Genomic DNA, 18,925 nt, shown 5'->3' with positions numbered 1-18,925 from the left:
ATGCCAACATTTTCTTCAGGCTTACTGACACACTGCGTGGTTACTTCTTTCAGTGATGCATAGAACTTTTTAGATTTACGCTTGTGTAGATCAGCGAAAGCTGTTCGCTTTGCATTCTTATTCAAAACAGGACTTATTTTTAAATTTAGTTCCTCACATGTAACACATGCATATTTAACTGGTTGGGCAAAGCCAATAGAAGGGTAGTTTTGGTCCGAATCGATGTTGGCCCCTCTGTGAGATCTAACGTCTTTTGGGTGCATAGACATTTATTATGAACAACTTTTTCGGTTTACTGTTTACTCTTATGTGTGATATTGTTTCACTTCTGGGTTTAAATTCCATAACTTTGTGTATAATTTTTGTTTTTCGATTTTTTCAGGTCTCCCCCATCTGGTTTCCTGAATTCCTGCAAAATCTATCTTGTATTGTTTTAACTGTGTCCCTAGTTCTTCCATTTTTTATGTTTCCACCAGCGTACTCACGTTCAAATGCGTTAATATGGAGTGTAAAAAAATAAGATGAAAGTTTTAGCTTTTTTTTTCTAGAGCTACTATTTATTCTGTCGCCAGAAGATTTTTGGTAAATTAGAAGGTCAAATAACAATTTTAATACTCTCGGCTACTTGATGCTATGTGTGTGTGTGTGTGTGTGTGTGTGTGTGTGTGTGTGTGAAAAGATGGCTTGGGAAAAGTGAAAAAATCATTTTTTGTGTAAAAAACGTTTCTATACATCTTAGAGAAAAATAATTTAAAGAAAGTTATAGATCTTAAAAAGTTCTTTAATTTTCCGAGTTTCTACATTAAAATACATAAACAATTGGCAGCGATTAATGAAAAAACCCCTAGTTTTGCAGTAGGTTATAAATGTTAATAACTGTGTTGAAAATGTAAGACCTGATTTTCAACTGGAAGTGTGTGATTTGCAGTCAGATCCTTTTTACCAGGGAAGATCTGAAAGAGGATTGGACTTTTTCAAATTACTACCGGCGGATCGTTATTTCAATTTAAGAAACTTTGGTCTTAGAATGGGTTTCATGTTTAAAAGCACGTACCTCTGTGAAAGCAGCTTTTCAAACATAAAATTTATAAAATCCAAATACAGACGTTCGCTCTCTGATAAATCACTATCTCAGTTGCTTCGTTTGTCAACAACAAATATTGAAATTAATATTGATACTCTTGTTGGTGAAAATCAGCATCCACAAACTTCTCACCAAATTTAGGAATGGTTTTATTCATTATAAAGCATTTACCAAGTCGCATATGATGCGGCCCTCACATTCTTATTTTCTTATATGGTGGCCCCCAAACTACTTGAAATTGAGATAGATCAACCAAAAAGTTTGTAAGTTATTCGATTTGTTTATCCCGGAGACCGATTATTTAAATAACTGTACTTGCCCAAACAGTGACTAGAAGTATTAGCAGATCGCAATCGGTTCTTTGATGCTTCATTTTTAAGATATATTAAAAAAATTCAACATTTTATCAAAATTACTATAAAAAAATTGTTTGAAAAAGAGCTGACTTTTTAGCTTGTAAACATTTATAATAACTTTGATATCTTTTATGTTAGCGCTTGTAAGTAGGATCACTGTAAAGATGGTGAAAAAACACAATCTGTAAAAAAAGAACTAGTAATATGTTTTTTGTTTCATGTAAAAATATGGATTGGTTCATTTTTACTAGCGAAATGACTTTGCCACCCACAATTTACGACTTTCCCTATTATTACCATTATCTTTTGTATTAAGATACAGAAGCACTTTATTTAAATATTGATGAAAAGCAGCGACATGATCTTGGTTTTAATGAACGATGATAAAAATAACAAAATATAAAAAAAAACAACTTAAATGTAACTTAACCTAAGTACGCAAATAACAAAGAAAAAGTACTAAAAAATAACTTAATACTTTGTATTGCCTCCTCTAGCCTCTATAACTGCCTGTACACGTCGGCTCATGCTGTCTATGAGGTTGCGAATATCATCTTGCTGGATGTTTTGCCATTACTCTTCTAGATCCAAGCGAAGTTCGTTAATTGAGGCTGGTGCGACTTCGCGACCTCTAATATTTCTACCAAGTATGTCCCAAACGTGCTTTATTGGGTTCAGATCTGGCGAACACGCTGGCCAGTTGATTTTATTAATACCAACTTCCTCTAAATATTACGTGACACGCATTGCAGAGTGGGGTCGCGCATTATCTTGCACTAATAGAAAATCATCGCCGATATATTGAGAAAAGGGTACTACGTGATTCGCTAAAATTTACTCGCAGTCAACGAACCCTCAATAAATATCAATTCAGTGTGCGCCTCTCGGGATATTCCTGCCCATACCATCACCGAACTCCGTCCATGGCTAACGCGGGGACTGAAAGCGCACTCCGCAAATCTCTCTCCAGTTCGACGCCATACTCGTTCTCTCCCATCTGATGAGTGAAGACAGTAACTATAGTCTCGTCTTATCTATAAAAAGAACTTTACTCCATTGTCCTAAATTCTAATGTAAATTGTATTCCCTAGAAAATTGTAACTTTGAACTCTATAGACTTTTTGGTGATGCAGATATTGTGAAGACCATCAAAATAAACCACCTAAGGTGGGTGGGCCACGTTATGCGGATGGATGAGAGTGATCCCACTAAAATAAATATGCTAAACAGGCCGGTCGGAAGAAGAAGAAGGGGGCGACCTAAACTCAGATATCTGGACGATGTACAGGAAGATCTGAGGGAGATTGGAGTGAGGGGCTGGACAAGACAGACACTCGATAGAGAAGGATGGAAGAATGTTTTGAAGCAGGCCAAGGCTCACGAAGGGCGGTAGCGCCAACTGATGATGAGAAAATTGTAGTCTAGCCACTCTGTGCTGTGGAAGTAATTTGGGCCCAGTTGCTGGTCTGCAATTTTGCAAACTAAATTCATGTAATCTTCGACGAACTGTAAATACATTATTCACTATCCCGCAAAGCGTTGACTCGTATAAAATGATCATCTCAAGCGGTAGTTTTGCGCTGCCTGCCACTTCCCGCTTTACGCTTGTTCGTTCCAGTTCGTAGAAAACGTTCAACTACCCTTTGGATGGTAGAGCGATGAGTGTGTAGTACTCTAGCCACATATTCATAATTTCGCCCATCTTCAATCAGATCAACGGGTTTCGCACAATCTTCGACACTAAGAACCATGATCAATAATAGGTAAACAAAATATAAGTGTCAATATGACATAATAATAACATTCACCAAAGCAACCTCGTTTACCAAATACTCGTAATATAAAATAACTCCAAAATAATCATATTTAAAAAAAGTCCTAAATTGTGGGTGGCAAATTCATTTGGTTCTAAAAAAATCGGTTGCCTGTAAAGTCGATTTTACGGGCGAAGATTTTACGTGACAACGTCTTTTTTATATATTATTTTATATATTATATATTATTATATTATTATTTTATATATTATTTATATTTAATATATTATATTTTTATATATTATTTATTTTATATTATATTATTGATCTTATTATTTTCTACAAAATTTATTTGAAAATTTTTTCGATATATCAATTAGTTGCGGAGATATCGATCATTGAAGTTATTGTTTGCTACCAGTATTTTATATATTTATTTTTTTCAGTTATAAAAAATTACTATTTCCAATTGTGTCTACCAAGTATGGTCACATGTATTTGCCTACATATTAAATAATAATAAGTACAGATAATGTTATGTGGACTTGGATTTGAGGAACTCTTAAGAACAGCTGAAGATAGACAAACGTTTGCCACCATAACCGCTAACCTCCATTGATGGAGACGGCACTTGAAGAAGAAGAATGTTATGTGACGTTCACTTCTGATTATATATATTTTAATATTTTTAATTTTAAAGAATCAATTTGAAAATCAAAACACTTATTCAGATCGAAGGTTCAAATTTTTGCTAAATAAATTTGAAATTAATTAAAATTTGTAAATGTAAATGGTAAAGTTGAAAATTAAAACATTTACTAAAATTGAAATTTGAAATTCTTGCTAAACACAGTTAAATTCTAACTCCGCGCGTGGTGATTGGTCGGTTTAGTTCGTTTGTTTGGTCGCCCTGTTTTGACAGGTTAGAAGTTATAATTTGTTATTTTAAATGTTTGACTAGCAATACGCGCTGTTTCTTCTCAATCGACTGAATTACGATTGATTGCAGAGTGATTTAAACTAATAATTTACTTAACACTATCAACATTTGTCAATAGTATGACATAACCTATAAACTCAGTTTTTCAACTTTTGTGTCAATCTAACAATTAATCAATCAATCATAGTTTACGATAATGAAATATTAGTGTACAATTATTTACCTTTATTGTTGTAGTTGTTGTAAATGACGAATCTAAGCACTCCACATTTTCACTAAAGACACAGCTGACGATACTTTCAACGATTTTCAACTTTAGCGATTCAACGCGCCTAATTCTCTAGTGCCGCGCGCAGCGGACCGATCATGTTTGAGTGGGAGAGAGACGCAAGGCATTCGCCGGTCCGGCGGGCCTCTCTCTCGTTCGGCGACTCACTGTAACAGACGTGAGCGGGCGTTACACTTTTTCTTAAATGACTCCGAGCCACAACCTAATTTAAGACGTTGTCACGTCAAAATTAACCAAGGCATATTTTGACATGAAACAAAAAACACAATACTTAGGAGACATAGTTCAAACCGAAAAATAAGGTTTTACGAAAATTCGTAAACGAAATTATTCCACAGAATGTTTCAAAGTTAGAATAATAAAAAAACGTTTTAATTAACCCCGTACAATAAGTCAAATATAAAATTTTATTAAAAAATTGACTATACCAAATTAAAATTTATAAATTTATACACAGTGTGTTAAAAATATCATCAAAATAGGGCTAAAAATAAAAAAATTGAAATAGTGAGAAGGAGTACAATGGTGTAGTATAACCCCTTTAAAGTGATGGTACTCGTAAAATACCGCCTGCCTTAGCTACGTTTTTTTTTAGAATGTAATTTCAAATTGGAACACGCTGAAAAAAATTTGCAGCTCGATTAAATAATCACCTCCTAGAAAAATTTGAAAATCCGGGAAAATCAATTAGTTCAATTTTTGCATAAAAAAGTTGAATTTTACTATTATTTCGTAAAAAATATTTAAATTGTATTGATTAATGTATATTATTTCTATAAGTGTATAATAATTACTTATTATTAATTCTTTTTGTAAAGTATAAAAAGATTTACTAAATAAACATATTTGTAGTATTAATTAATAATTAATATTATATATTTATATAAAATATATTCATTAATTATTAAAATTTAATTATTTCTTACGAAATAATAGTCAACCTCTTAAATTAGTAAAAAATAACTTTTTTATGGAAAAAATTAATTAGCAAATTTACTTTTTCGGGATTTTCCGATTTTTCCGGGAGGTAAACGTAGCCCAGTTCTTATTATTTCCTTGAGCTATCCCAGTTAAAAAAAAATGAATGTTCTGTGTGCCATAGAAGCCGAAGTAATGCAAATTTTTTCAGTGCGCTTCAATTTGTTCCATTCTAAAAAAATGTTCGGAAAGTTCTCCCCTCCACTTTAAGGTAACGGTATTTTGCGAATACGATCACGTTAACGGGATACAACTTTTTACACCTTCCCTGTATATGCCATCTGTAAATTGGACCCTAAAATCTAGATCTTCATTTATAATCAATTTTCAATTCTTAATGTTAATAAACAATGGAAATGTTACAATCTCAATTTGTCTGTCACATGTTACTCCAATATAATTAAAATCAATTAAATATTTACTCATGTTTTACTAAAATAATCTAGAAAATCTCTGATTTTTGTTTTTAAGATTTCTGCCAAGGTTGACAAAAAAAAATTGTTTAGGCTTAAATACAATTCTTTTTAATTCAAAAACATTTTCTACGATCAGAATAATCTCTAGGATATCTAGATTTAACTTTGCTTGGCCACCTAGCGAGAAGAAATCCTTCCCCTCCTCCTTACCAACTGAAGGTATATGCCGCTTTTGAAGATGCAGAAGATAAACGACCATCTATAAACATATCACATTTAATGGTATATTTAGGTAGGTGGAGCAAAGGTGTGTTCAGAAATGCGACAAATTTCTTTGTCTCAGATGCGTACCTAAAAATATTATAAAAAGCAGACAAAAATAGAAACATTTTCGACGTACAGAAAGTATGTGGAATTTAAATATTATTGATTAAAAATTACGGACACTGTTTTCGTAAAATGTAACTATACACACAGATACAAGCTCGCAGACTCATTTACAGGGTGGCCCAATTAAAACATTCCACTTAAAATATATTCAAAAGAACATATTTTTCCGAGAAATAAATATATAAAAAAATAAATTTCACTGTATAAGTTTTACTGGAGAATTCAACTGCTAAAAATGATGTCGAAATTTTGTTATTGTGATGATTTCAGTTAGATTTTATCGAAATAAAATGTTAAAAACCGCAACGAAAATAGAAAAGGAAAAGGATAATGACATTCAGTACCCGGAATATACAAGACCTGTCAAAAAAATAGTAAATAGTTATTTTAAAAGTATAAAAAAAGGATCTTTGCATTAAAGTGCAATTGAGTTCGTAAAATTTTTGTTTTATTTCTACTAGGAATGACTCTTTTGTTTTATTTAGAGAAGAATAGCTTAGTGTATCCCATATTTCTTCAGCATTGATTAAGATAAATAAGTTTTTAATTTGTAGAGTCCAATTATATTTTTCTGAGAGACTAGTAAGGCAGAAGCGATGGCAAGTTTTGCTTTTGACGTTATTGAGACTGCCATTTCTCGAAATAGACTAGACGAGGTAAAAACAATACCAAGATAGGTGAATTTATTAGTGACATCGATTGTATGATTTTTATATAAAGATTCTGAACCCACATACTTGTGTCCCTGTTTCTTCTTCTTCTTCAAGTGCCATCTTCGTTCCGAAGGTTGGCGATCATCAGGGCTATACGTATTTTCGAAACTGCTGACCGAAACAATTCGTTGCTGCTACAGCTATACCATTCCCGTAGATTCTTTAGCCAGGAGTTTCGTCTTCTTCCTATGGACCTTTTTCCTGCTATTTTCCCTTGCATAATTATTCGAAGCAGTTCATATCTTTCGCCTCTTGTAATGTGTCCCAAGTATTGCAGTTTTCGTTTTTGCAGTTTTTGCTTTTATTGCAGTTTTTGATCGTAAGTATGACTTCCTTTTCTTTATTCATTCTTCTCAAGACCTCGACATTTGTGACTCTCTCGGTCCATGATATTCTCAGGATTCTGCGATACATCCACAGTTCAAATGCCTCTAATTTTTTGGTATCAATCTTTTTCAACGTCCATGACTCCATTCCGTAGAACAGCACAGAAAGTACGTAACATCTCATCAGGCGAAGTTTCATTTCAAGGCTCAAATCTCTTCCGCAGAACACTCTCTTCATTTTAGTGAATATGGATCTGGCTTTTTCTATTCTTATTTTGATTTCTGCTGAGCTATCGTTGTCTTCATTTATAAAAGTGCCTAAATATTTGTATTTGCTAACTCGATGGATAATTTCATTGTGTAAATATAAATTTTGGACATTTTGTGTTGATTTTGATATTACCATAAATTTAGTTTTCTTTATGTTCAAAGATAGTCTATATTCTTCGCTGCAGTCTGCTATCTTATTCACCAATGTCTGTAGCTCTTCAAGTGTTTCTGCGATCAGAACGGTGTCGTCGGCAAATCTCAGATTGTTTAATCTAACACCATTTATTTTAATACCTACGGATTGCTCAGAGAGTGTTCTATTCATTACGTCTTCGGAATAGAGATTAAACAGGGTTGGTGACAGTATACACCCTTGTCTCACACCTCGCTTTATTTCAATTTCTTCAGTGGTATTATTCTCTACTCTCACTACTGCTTTCTGATTGTAGTACATATTTGCTATTAGTCGGATGTCTCGTTTATCTAAATTCTTTTCTGTCAGGAGTCTGATTAGGTGATCATGCCGCACTTTATCAAAGGCCTTGTTGTAATCTATGAAACACATGAATACATCTTGATTTATGTCAAGACATCTTTGAGACATAACGTTCAGTGCAAACAACGCCTCTCTTGTTCCAAGTCCATTTCGGAATCCAAACTGGGTATTATTGATGTCCATTTCCAGTTTTCTGTGTACTCTAGAGTGTATAATTTTCAGAAATATTTTCAGTACATGGCTCATCAGACTGATTGTACGGTAATCACTGCATTGTTTGGCATTTATCTTTTTTGGTATAGTAACAAAGGTGGATAAAAGCCATTCTTGTGGTATCTTTCCTGATGTATAAATGCTATTGAAAAGTTTAACTAGTCCCTGTTTGGAAAACGCATTATTTTAGTTTTCTGTGTATTTACTTCTAGTTTACTTAAGTTATTATAACGTTATAATAATTATATTTTGCATAACCATGCAAAATATTAAGTTTATTTCTAATCTCTGTTTCCGAGTCTGCGAGGATAACAATGTCATCTGCATACAACAACATTAATAGTTCAGTATTTCCATCTATAGGGATGCCGCGGCAGCCTTTTTCTTTGAAGTAATACTCTATCAGAGCAGCCGTCTCAAAAGTTCGAATAGCTATGATGATTGCCGACCTCCGCCGCGGAGATGGCACTTGAAGAAGAAGAATACTCTATGTCAGACAGAAACATAGAGAATAAAAGAGAACTTGATACTTCTCCCTGGAGAACTCCTGATTCGACGAAAAACGGCGATGTGTAAGAGCCATTAGTTCAACGAGCTAATGGATGTTCAAGATGTAATAATATACAAAACTACAGTTGAGACAGTAGACGAGTATGTATACCTAGGACAATGAATACATAAATCTGGTTCCTTACTCCCAGAAATCAACAGAAGAATAAAACTGGCTTTGGAAACTGGCTTTTGGTAAAAATGCAGTTATATTCAAATCTCGGATGCCACTCCACTTAAAGGCCGTGGAATTTTCTACACTAAAGATGGATATAATAGCGAAACTCAAAGTCGCTCAAAGGTCAATGGAGCGATTCATGCTAGGTATAACAAAGAGAGATCAAAAAAGAATAGAATGGGTTAGACAAAATTTATTTATTTTATTTATATAAGTTGAGGTGGGCTTGCGGAGAAGTGGCTGATAATATTTACTATCATCTAAAAGTTGTTGGCTCAGGTTTAAGTATTGCTCTCTCATCAATAGTACTGTGGCATTGACTTTGTCACTGGTTAATACCATCAGGTCAGGGTGTTCTTTGAGGAATGTGGACGTTTGCTTATAGACATCATCAATATCTGAACTGGCATAGGGAGGTTTATGTGAATAGTTGGTGAGAATATTATTAGCAGATGATCTTAATTCGAGAAGTTCATTGGCTTCCAAATATGAAAGTATATTTTCTATGTCAGCTACGAAATTACATACGGAATAATCGTTAAGCGAGGGTTGTAATCCGAACTTAGGTCCGAGAGATAGAAGTTTCAAGACATTTTTAGGAATTTGGATGTTTGTGAGATTTTTAATCCATTTATCGTGAAATGGTAGACAACTGAAAGGAGTGGAACCTAGATTGTTTAATTTTGTTTGAAGGTGAGATAAAGAATTGTTTAGAAAGAAGGTATATTTTTTGAGAAGAGAAGTTTCATATTGATCCAAAATGTTGGAAGGTAGAAGAGGTTCAAGTTGGATGAATATGTTTGACATTTCCTAACCTCTGTTTTACTCCATTTAGTTTGTCTTAAAAGCAATGTCTTGATGGGTCCCTAGACGAGAAACGAGTGTCCATATTTTATCTCTATCCTATCCTTAATAATAATTTTAATGCTTAAAATTTACTTAAGTTTGAAATTTATATTATCTTTTTATTCTTTCTGGGTAGAAAATTTTCATGTTGTGACTGGCTGTATGGCACTTGCCTATGCCATTAAAAAAAAATGTTTGACATTTGTCGATGAATGAATGCTATATCGGAATGTACCGAGGAAATGTGGAAGTTCAATAATGTGCGATCATTTAAGAACCTTGGGTATCTCTTTCTGCATTGTATCAGGAAGGTCTTTTTTGCTTAAGCCAGCTTTTGGTTAAGTTTGCTCCATCTCTTGAGTAGTACTGTACAGTTAAAGCCATATTTTCGTTTGATGGTCACGAAAAAACGGTAGTTTGAATAGATTACAACAAATCGTTTTAATATCTAAATCTTCTTCTTCGATTATAAACAGTATTATCTGCAGAGTTTGTGTGTTTTTTGTTTTTTTTTTTTTTCTTTTTTTTTTTGTTGTGTTAAGTTAGTTTTAAATATTGTTAATAAATATTAAATATTTAAAATATACTACATATTGAGTTATAAACTATTAACACCTGTAGATTTTATAAACTCGTTTTCATCTATTGTTATTTTAGAGAACTGATGAAGCCCTAGAAATATAAGGCGAAACGTCTTCAATTATTAAACTAATGAAGTAGTCGACTTCCTTTTTTTTTATTTGCCAACCTGAATGCCCGATTAAACCTCTGAATTCACTATAATAATTGAATACCTTTGAAATATAAATTAACGGTCGTAGTCTTTACAATATATTATATATATATATATATATATATGTCCCTTACATTGATGATTTTTTATTTATAATATCTTGTATAATGAAATACCTGACTATCTATGCGAGCGTTTCCGTCTACTAACTTGTTTGTAATATTGCGTTATATTGCAGAAAAAAAATGAGTCATTTGGTAACTGGTTTCAAGTTAATTTTGTACATTATTATCACAATGCGATAGAGATTATTCATACTTAATCTTAAATATTATAGAATGACATATAAAGAAATATGTTTACTACTTGAGAGAAAAGAACTCATCCCTTGAAAAATACTTTTCGATATGCCGCTGGGTGCATTTAATGTAATAGTAGAAGGTACAACCTACATTCTATAAGATTTAAAAATAAAAAAGTTCAACACTCCGAGGAATTGAATATCGTCTGGCAGGTACTGCAAACCCAAACAGAGGAGAGTTTGTTTTAAATACGGAGTATGTAGATGTAGATGTAGATTATGAAATTTTGTAATATTTTAACCTCTAAAAGTATAGTGCTTCATTTTTAAATTATAAATTAAATTATAATGTATCAACTATCAATAAATCTGAACACCTTTTAAAAGTTGAACAATAATAGTAAAACCTATAGGTACATAATGTGCAATTCAATTTATAGGCTATTGTATATACAAAATCAGTTAAAAGGAACTACAACGTTAAAAGGGTTTCATTGTTTGATAGTGTCAATGGACCCCCAAATATTGAAAACACCGCTGAGTGCTACCATTTAAAGAGGTGCATTTTTGGGAAAAGGGTGAATAGTCCATTTTACAGTATTTTTATTTTCAACTTGAATTCTATGCACTTTTCGTACATATACATCGACAGAAAAGTTGTTTAAAATTAAATGTCATATCGAAATATCACATTTTAAAGTAAAAAATAATTTTTTTGGCAAAATTGTATTCAAAAACGGAGCAAAAAAACACAAAAACCTGATTTTTTTGTCCCATAACTGTTTTTCATGGGGGTACAAAAATAGATAAAAAACTTTTATTCTTTCTCTTCAAAATGACATTCGGTAGAAGTCTGTAGGTCTCCCTAAAGTTCGCCACCCACACCATTTTTGGAACATTTTCCCTATTTTTTTACAAACATTGTACTATAACTTTTTTCTACGAAGTTTTAAGTATATGCAATCGTACATTTAATCTCCTTGATAGACCCATTGGTCAGAGAAGAAGAGGAAGACCCAGAACAAGGTTCCTTGATAACATCGACGAAGACATGAGCAATATGGGAATACGTACTTGGCGGAGAAAGGCAATGGATAGGGAAGACTGGAGAGAAATTCTCGGGGAGGTTAGGACCCACGCAAAAATGTAAGCCAGAATGATGATAATGATGATTTTAATATTGTTGGAGCTTCCTCGCTACCAATTTGTGTTGGTTCCTTCTTGAATCCATGAAAAGATCTTTAATATATTTGGTCCATACTTGTCTTATTTCAATTGGGTTATTAATAGGTTTCTTAATTTATTCAATATAATAATACCACTAATGTTTGTATTTTGAGAACGATTTTCGAAGTGGAAATTGAAACAAACGTACTTTAACCTTTAATTGTGGCTTATTCCCATTTAAATAGTAATTACATTAATAGGTTTATTGATTTTGTCAATTAATCGGTTAGGTGTGTTTGTTCGGGATTTTCCAGATAATTCACTTTTTTATGTAAATTATAATGATCATTTATTTCTGTAATTCCTCCAGTTCAATGTATGTTTCTATCATCAACTTTTCCTTAGCCCCACTTATTTTGTTCCTTATTAATTTATGTTTTTCTCTGTATTTATCTGGGTTTTTGTGCCTATATTTTCTTCTTTGTTCCATGATTTTCAGTATTTTTTGAGTCATCGAAGGTTTTCGGCTTTCTTTTTTCTTTTGTAAAGTTTCGTTCTGTATCTTAATAATATAATCTTTGATTTTGCTCCACATAATGTTCACATTCTTTGTGGACATTTAATAGAAAGAAAAATCAATTACCTTTAAAATGGACTATAGTAGAAGATTCTAGTATTAATTAAGCAAGATATGGTTCTTTAAAGTATTCTACATCTGATGATATTTGCTGACTTTTACGGGCATTTTTGAAATTTCTCGTTTTAAATTCGGGCCTTGTACATTGAAGTATAATACATTGCTAAATAAAAAAGAAAGCTTATTTTATGTGCTTTAAAATGGTACACCATACATATCTGTTTAGTGGAATTCAGTGATTCTTTGACATTTTTTTACCTGTATTATTTCAAATTACGCAAAACAAAGAAACTTGCGGAGAATCGGGAAATGAGAATCAATTAGTCATAGAAAACGTCGTATTTGTTATGCTGATTTTATAAACTTATGATGGTTTAAACAATTTTCAATGTCAACGTCTATTTCTTCGTCAGCATTAGCTTCAATATATTTTTCTAATATCTTAGTAACGTCACAGTTCTCACAATTAATGTAACTGTATACAATCAGAATTCAAAACGTACAGCCTATTATATATTTTTAAAAGAAACAAATTGACGAAGAAAATCTGTTTCTTTGACATAAATGCCACTTTGATCATAAATTCTCCAACTTCCAAAAAAATACGCTTTCAAACCGGGAATTAGCCGATAGCACATGATATTAACGTGTGTGTATATACAAATATACGGGGCGGTCCTTTAGTAATTGTAAAAAAAGAAACAGTAAATTCTACACTTTAAAATATTACTGTTAAAGGAAACTTGCTTTAATAAAATGTTGATATTAAGTGAGATACAGGGTGTTAAAGTTGAAATTTAAAATTTTATTTTTCTTTATAATTTTTATGTTTTTGGGAGTTTATATATAAAATTTTATAACTGGGGGCTTTTGAGTAAGAGAAATTATAATTTGATACATACTTTAATGTAGCTGATAGGGGGCGCCACATCTGCCACATATGTGGCATAAATTTGCGCTTAACTTTTTTGTTCTTTAAGTAGGCGCTATTTGTGTCAAAAAATATTAAACATACATTATTTCAACAAAAAAAGACATACTTGTTAACAACTACTCAACAGTTTTTGAGATAATCGCATTTTACAAATCAACTGCATAACGCTAATTTAACACAATTATCAGACCACAAGCTATTCCATTCAGAAGGAGATTTAACTTCAAAAAGCCAAACTGGCAAAAGTATGCAGACATGCTAGATTCTGAGCTGCTACGTCTTGAACCAAAAGTAGAGAACTACGAAAAATTTGTAGAGGTACTCAAAAATGTGTCTAAACCCTATTCATTCTACAAATTCCCAATCGTCAATACAACCACGTGTAAGCCAAACAGGGTCGTACTGATGTACGACCTATGTATTATATGATTTTTAAAAATATTTACGTTTGAAACTGTTAGTGTAAGAATTTCTTGAAATTTAATCATTATATCACAATTTAACTAAACTCTAAAAAATAACACGACCAGTAAATAACTTAACAATAACTATAACATAAATATAACACAATATATTAACTTAAAAATCAACACGATACAATTTGAATTTAAAATGCTCGCAAGTTGGGATTTGTAACATGAGAATCTGTCTCGCTTAAGGTAATAAATTCAATTTAATAGGCTTTTGACGAATCAGACGGCGAATATCAACACGTGCTCATGTTTACTGATGGGAATTTGGTAAACGAATAAACTTTAGAAAAGCTATCTCCAGAGGATGTAGACAACAATATGTTCCCAGGATGTCCAGCGAGTCCAAAGAACTAATGAGAACATACGAAACCCTCTATTCCACTGACCCTTTTAGCACAGAAACGGTTGACTGTGGAGCAGTACTACTCCAACAGCTAAGTCAAGCCAGACAGGAAAAGTGGATTGAGACCCTGGAAAAAATGGACATGACACATAGTAGCAAAATAGCATGGAACCTTGTAAAAAAACTTAGCGCTGGTCCAAAAGAACATAAACTACCTTGCAAGGTTACAGCAAACCAAGTCCCTGCTCAACTCCTTATGAATGGAAGAACTACGAACCGATATAAGGACCCAAACACTAGAAGAAGATTGGATTCGGAGACAAACCACCTAGGAACTCTTTTTACACTAAAAGAACTCCACGACGGTACAAACAGGTTAAAAACGGGAAAGCTGCAGGTGTGGATGATATAGGCCAAGGAGCAAAAACTGGATGTTGCGACTTTAGAACACGTGCTGCAAAGCCTGCGAAATTCTAAAATCATGGAGGAAATCTAAAGTAATAGCTTTGTTAAAACCAGGAAAGGACCCAGAAAATCCCAGTAGCTACAGACCTATTTCGCTGTTGTGTCACTTTTCAAACTATACGAGAGACTCATACTCGAATAGAAAAAAATGTCGACAAGCACCTCATCCCACAACAAGGAGGATTCAGGCCCGGCAAATCTTGCACCGGTCAAGTCCTCGCACTAACAGAACACATTGAAGAAGGTTTTGAAAAAAAACTTATAACAGGGGGTGCTTTCGTAGATTTGCCAGCAGCCTATGATACAGTAAGGTACAAAACATTGCTCCGCAAATTATACTCTCAATGACCACCATCTGGGTAAGGTCGTATATTCCTTACTGCAAAGCAGACGCTTTTTCGTTGTGCTGGAGGGTAAAGTAAGTAGGTGGAGAGTTCAAAAAAACGGCCCCCCACAGGGAAGTGTTCTTCAATATATATACAAACGACCAACCTACGCCGACCGAAACCAAGCACTTCCTCTATGCTGACGATCTTACAATATTTGCTCAACTCGAAACTGTCTTAAAAACAATGACAGCCTACTACCTGCAGAATTTCCTGGGACCCAATCCCTCTAAAACCCAAGTCTGCGATTTCCGCCTTCGCGCAAAGGAAGCCAAGCGAAAACTCCAAATTGCGTGGAATGGTAATACATTAGAACACACAAACCAACCTATATATCTTGTAGTAACTCTGGACCGGTCCCTCACCTACCGACAACATTCCCTACAAATGAGAGGGAAAGTAACAACTAGGAACAGCATACTCAGAAAGCTAACGGGAAGTAAATGGGATGCACGTCCTTTTAAGAACAACGGCACAGGCTCTGTGTTTAGCAGTCGCTTAATATGAGTGCCCCGTTTGGGGCAGATATGCCCACACCAAACAAGTTGATACTGCGCTAAATGAGACATGCAGGATAGGAACGGGGTGCATGAAACCAACGCCACTCTCAAATCTATATAAAGCAGCGGGTTTTCCAGAACCCTCAACACGCAGAGGCGTGGCAGAGCACATAAAGAAAATTAAACAGATCGCGGACGAGTGGCATGCCCTATACAAAGCTTGACCACCACGAAAGCGACTAAAATCCAGGAAAAGTTTCCTTGGAACAGTGTAGGATGAACCGCCTGAGTATTTTCCTCTTCCACAGGTTCAATGGACCGGCCAGTCCCTAGACTTTAAACCGTGGAAAACTATGTATAGGATAATAACGGGGGTCGCTCCAATAAAATCAAACATAGCAAAATGGGAAAAAATAGACCAAGATGATGTGAACTGTGACTTTGAAGAAACACAGAATATGGAACATCTTCTTACATGCAGAAACTGTCCTCATCGACGTACCTTCGAAGATTTGTGGCTCGCCAACAAAGATGGAACCGACATAGCCCGATACTGGGCCGAAATTTTATAAATGACATGTCCGGCCACGATAAAGTAAAGTAAAGTAACACAATTACTCCAGACAACGAAGAAAAAATAAACAAAAACATCAATACTTCTGAATTTTGGTATGAAATACCTTTAACTAGAGTTAATAGTTTCAGATCTATTAAAGAAAAGTAGTATAATAAGCTAATATTTTATTACATAGGTACTTCAGTAAATACATACGTCAAAATGTATTTGACAATTGTATTTGTAATATAGAATTTGACATCAAACAATTTACGTTTCATATTAAATTAAAGTAAAAATAAAATACAGTTTTTTTATAAACCAAATTAAGAAATAGTTAAACTGAATAACATTAAATTATTCAACATTTAATAACAATAACTTTGACAACATTTAATAACAATTAAATGTTGTCAAAGTAAGTGTTCGTTATGTCCACCATTTTTAATGCATTTATCAATACGTTCCATAAAAGATCGTCTCATATTAAATAGCATCAGTGGTTCAGAAGAAACTGCTGCAGAATTAATTTATTTCCAAAGTTAGTTGGGAGTGTTTATGGGATACTTGTAGACACGCTTTTTCTTTGCGTTCTATACACCAAAATCTAACGGATTTACAATGTTCAAATTTTGGCTCAAAAAAGGCCAAATTGTCTCAATAAAAGTAAAATGTGCAGTGCACATGAATTATATAAAATAAATGTAAAAACCTTCTTATTAATACTGTAAACAAAGATTATAAAAAGTTTTTTTTAATTCAATTTAGAAATTATTGGTTTCATATTTCCCTTTCGGATAATTTACTTTAGTACTGTTTATGCTGTCGCAAATTCATGAACCTGTAGTTCAGTAACCTGTAGTAGTAGTTTAAGCAACTAACTATTTTTCGCTAGCCTTTGTGAATAATTTAATAATTGTGTGTTTTCTTTTTCAGAATCAAATGACATTCCTGATATACCCAGGGAAAAAACAAAATCGACCTCTTCTTCTTCGATGACAGTATATACCAAATATTTATATTTAGTATTATTTATATTAAATAATTGTTTTTATTAATTAGGAAATTAGGAAATTTAGAAAATACTATGATTATATACTATTTAAAAATTCTCCCGACACAGAAGTGATATCTAAAATCTAAAATATGTGGTCTTGCCAAACGGACTATCAGTCGTTCTTTCTTCTTGTGCTGAAGAAAACTTTTTTTAAACATCACAACGAACATAATGATTAAAAGATATTAGTTTTAATTCTACTAAGTTTCATATTTGTATATACCTACATATAGAGTGAGTTTTATGTATGGAACGCCTCGATTATCTCGGAAACGACTTGCAAGATTTTTATATATTTTGGCGTGTAAGGATCCTACGATGAGGCCGATATTATGGTGGTATTTACATTGTTGTCAAAACTTCCATTTTTCTGGAAATCCAATGAACTTTCTTATTTCAAATAGAACATCATGTATATTATTTGCCTTTTGAAGTCCTTACGAAATTCTGATTGTTTTTCATGTAATGTTTCCTATACTTAAATACCATAATTTCCAAAGTTATTGCTACATTAACATTATCTTCGTCGAAGTTAAAATAATACATTTAAGTAGATGGATATGGCTGTTTCAATAACAACTTTGACTTGTCAATAAAATAAATTAGTATTGTTGTAATCCCATAACAAGATCCACTGTCAATAAATTAGTAAAAAGTTTAACAAAACTCGTTCAGTAAAAGATTTCTTCAAATCAGGGAGCAGAAAAACTGCGACAACTGAAAGCAAATCTTAAAAAAGGCACAAAATATACAGGGTATTCCATTTGAAATAAGAAAGTTCATTAGATTTCCAGAAATATGGAAGATCTGACGGTAATGTAAATACCACCATATAATATCGGTCGTATCACATACAAAATCTATAAAAATTGAGCAAGCCGAGATAATTAAGGCGTTCCATACTTAAAACTGTATATATATATATATATATATATATATATATATATATATATATATATATATATATATGGAACTAAATCGAAAATCGAAGCGTACCAAATTTAAAAATATTTAATGAATTAGGTTAAGGAGAAAATAAAGATAAAAAAATTACTTCAGAAGTGTCATGTAGATACTTTTACTCTTGCCTTTTGTACAAGAGTATGTTTCGTTAGTGATGTTGATCCTATTGTGATTTAAATTTATTTATATACTTATTTTTAATAAAAAGTAATATAATGAAAGTTTGTTTTTTTCCTATAAAAATCATATATATATATATATATATATATATATATATATATATATATATATATCTACGGCATAAAGTGGACTCCGCCCATGTTAAAATTCAGGTTCAAGTGAGCTCCGTGGTCAACTGGACACCGATATACGGAGCTCACTTGACCATTCCATAATATTGGCTCTGTCGATTCGTCAACATGTATAGTTTCATAATTTTTAAAAATTTTGTGGAGCCCTTAAGTACCCCTGTATCATGAATGTATATTGCATAGTTCACGTGTATATCTTATAGGGGTCGTTCAGATCTTTTTCACTGTATATTGGAACCATAGGTATATCGGTTTAAGTAAGCTCTGATAGTTTGGCAACTCTGCCATTAAGCTGTATACT

General features: G+C 32.9%; 1 protein-coding gene across 1 annotated transcript in view; it reads left to right on the top strand.

Moving 5' to 3' along the window:
• The window catches only part of LOC140452196 (uncharacterized), a 71,608-nt gene extending 53,084 nt beyond the window's left edge, over nt 1-18,524 (top strand). The window contains exon 10 of the mRNA XM_072546299.1: nt 17,230-18,524. Coding sequence (XP_072402400.1) covers nt 17,230-17,351 — 122 coding nt within the window. The 3' untranslated portion in view covers nt 17,352-18,524. The remainder of the gene's footprint in view (nt 1-17,229) is intronic.
• Nucleotides 18,525-18,925: the final 401 nt, after the last annotated feature.

The sequence above is a fragment of the Diabrotica undecimpunctata genome, chromosome 10 (genome assembly GCF_040954645.1).
Source record: "Diabrotica undecimpunctata isolate CICGRU chromosome 10, icDiaUnde3, whole genome shotgun sequence".
NCBI lineage: Eukaryota > Metazoa > Arthropoda > Insecta > Coleoptera > Chrysomelidae > Diabrotica > Diabrotica undecimpunctata.
The sequence above is the reverse complement of the archived record's forward strand: the minus strand, read 5'-3'. Positions and strand labels throughout refer to the sequence as shown.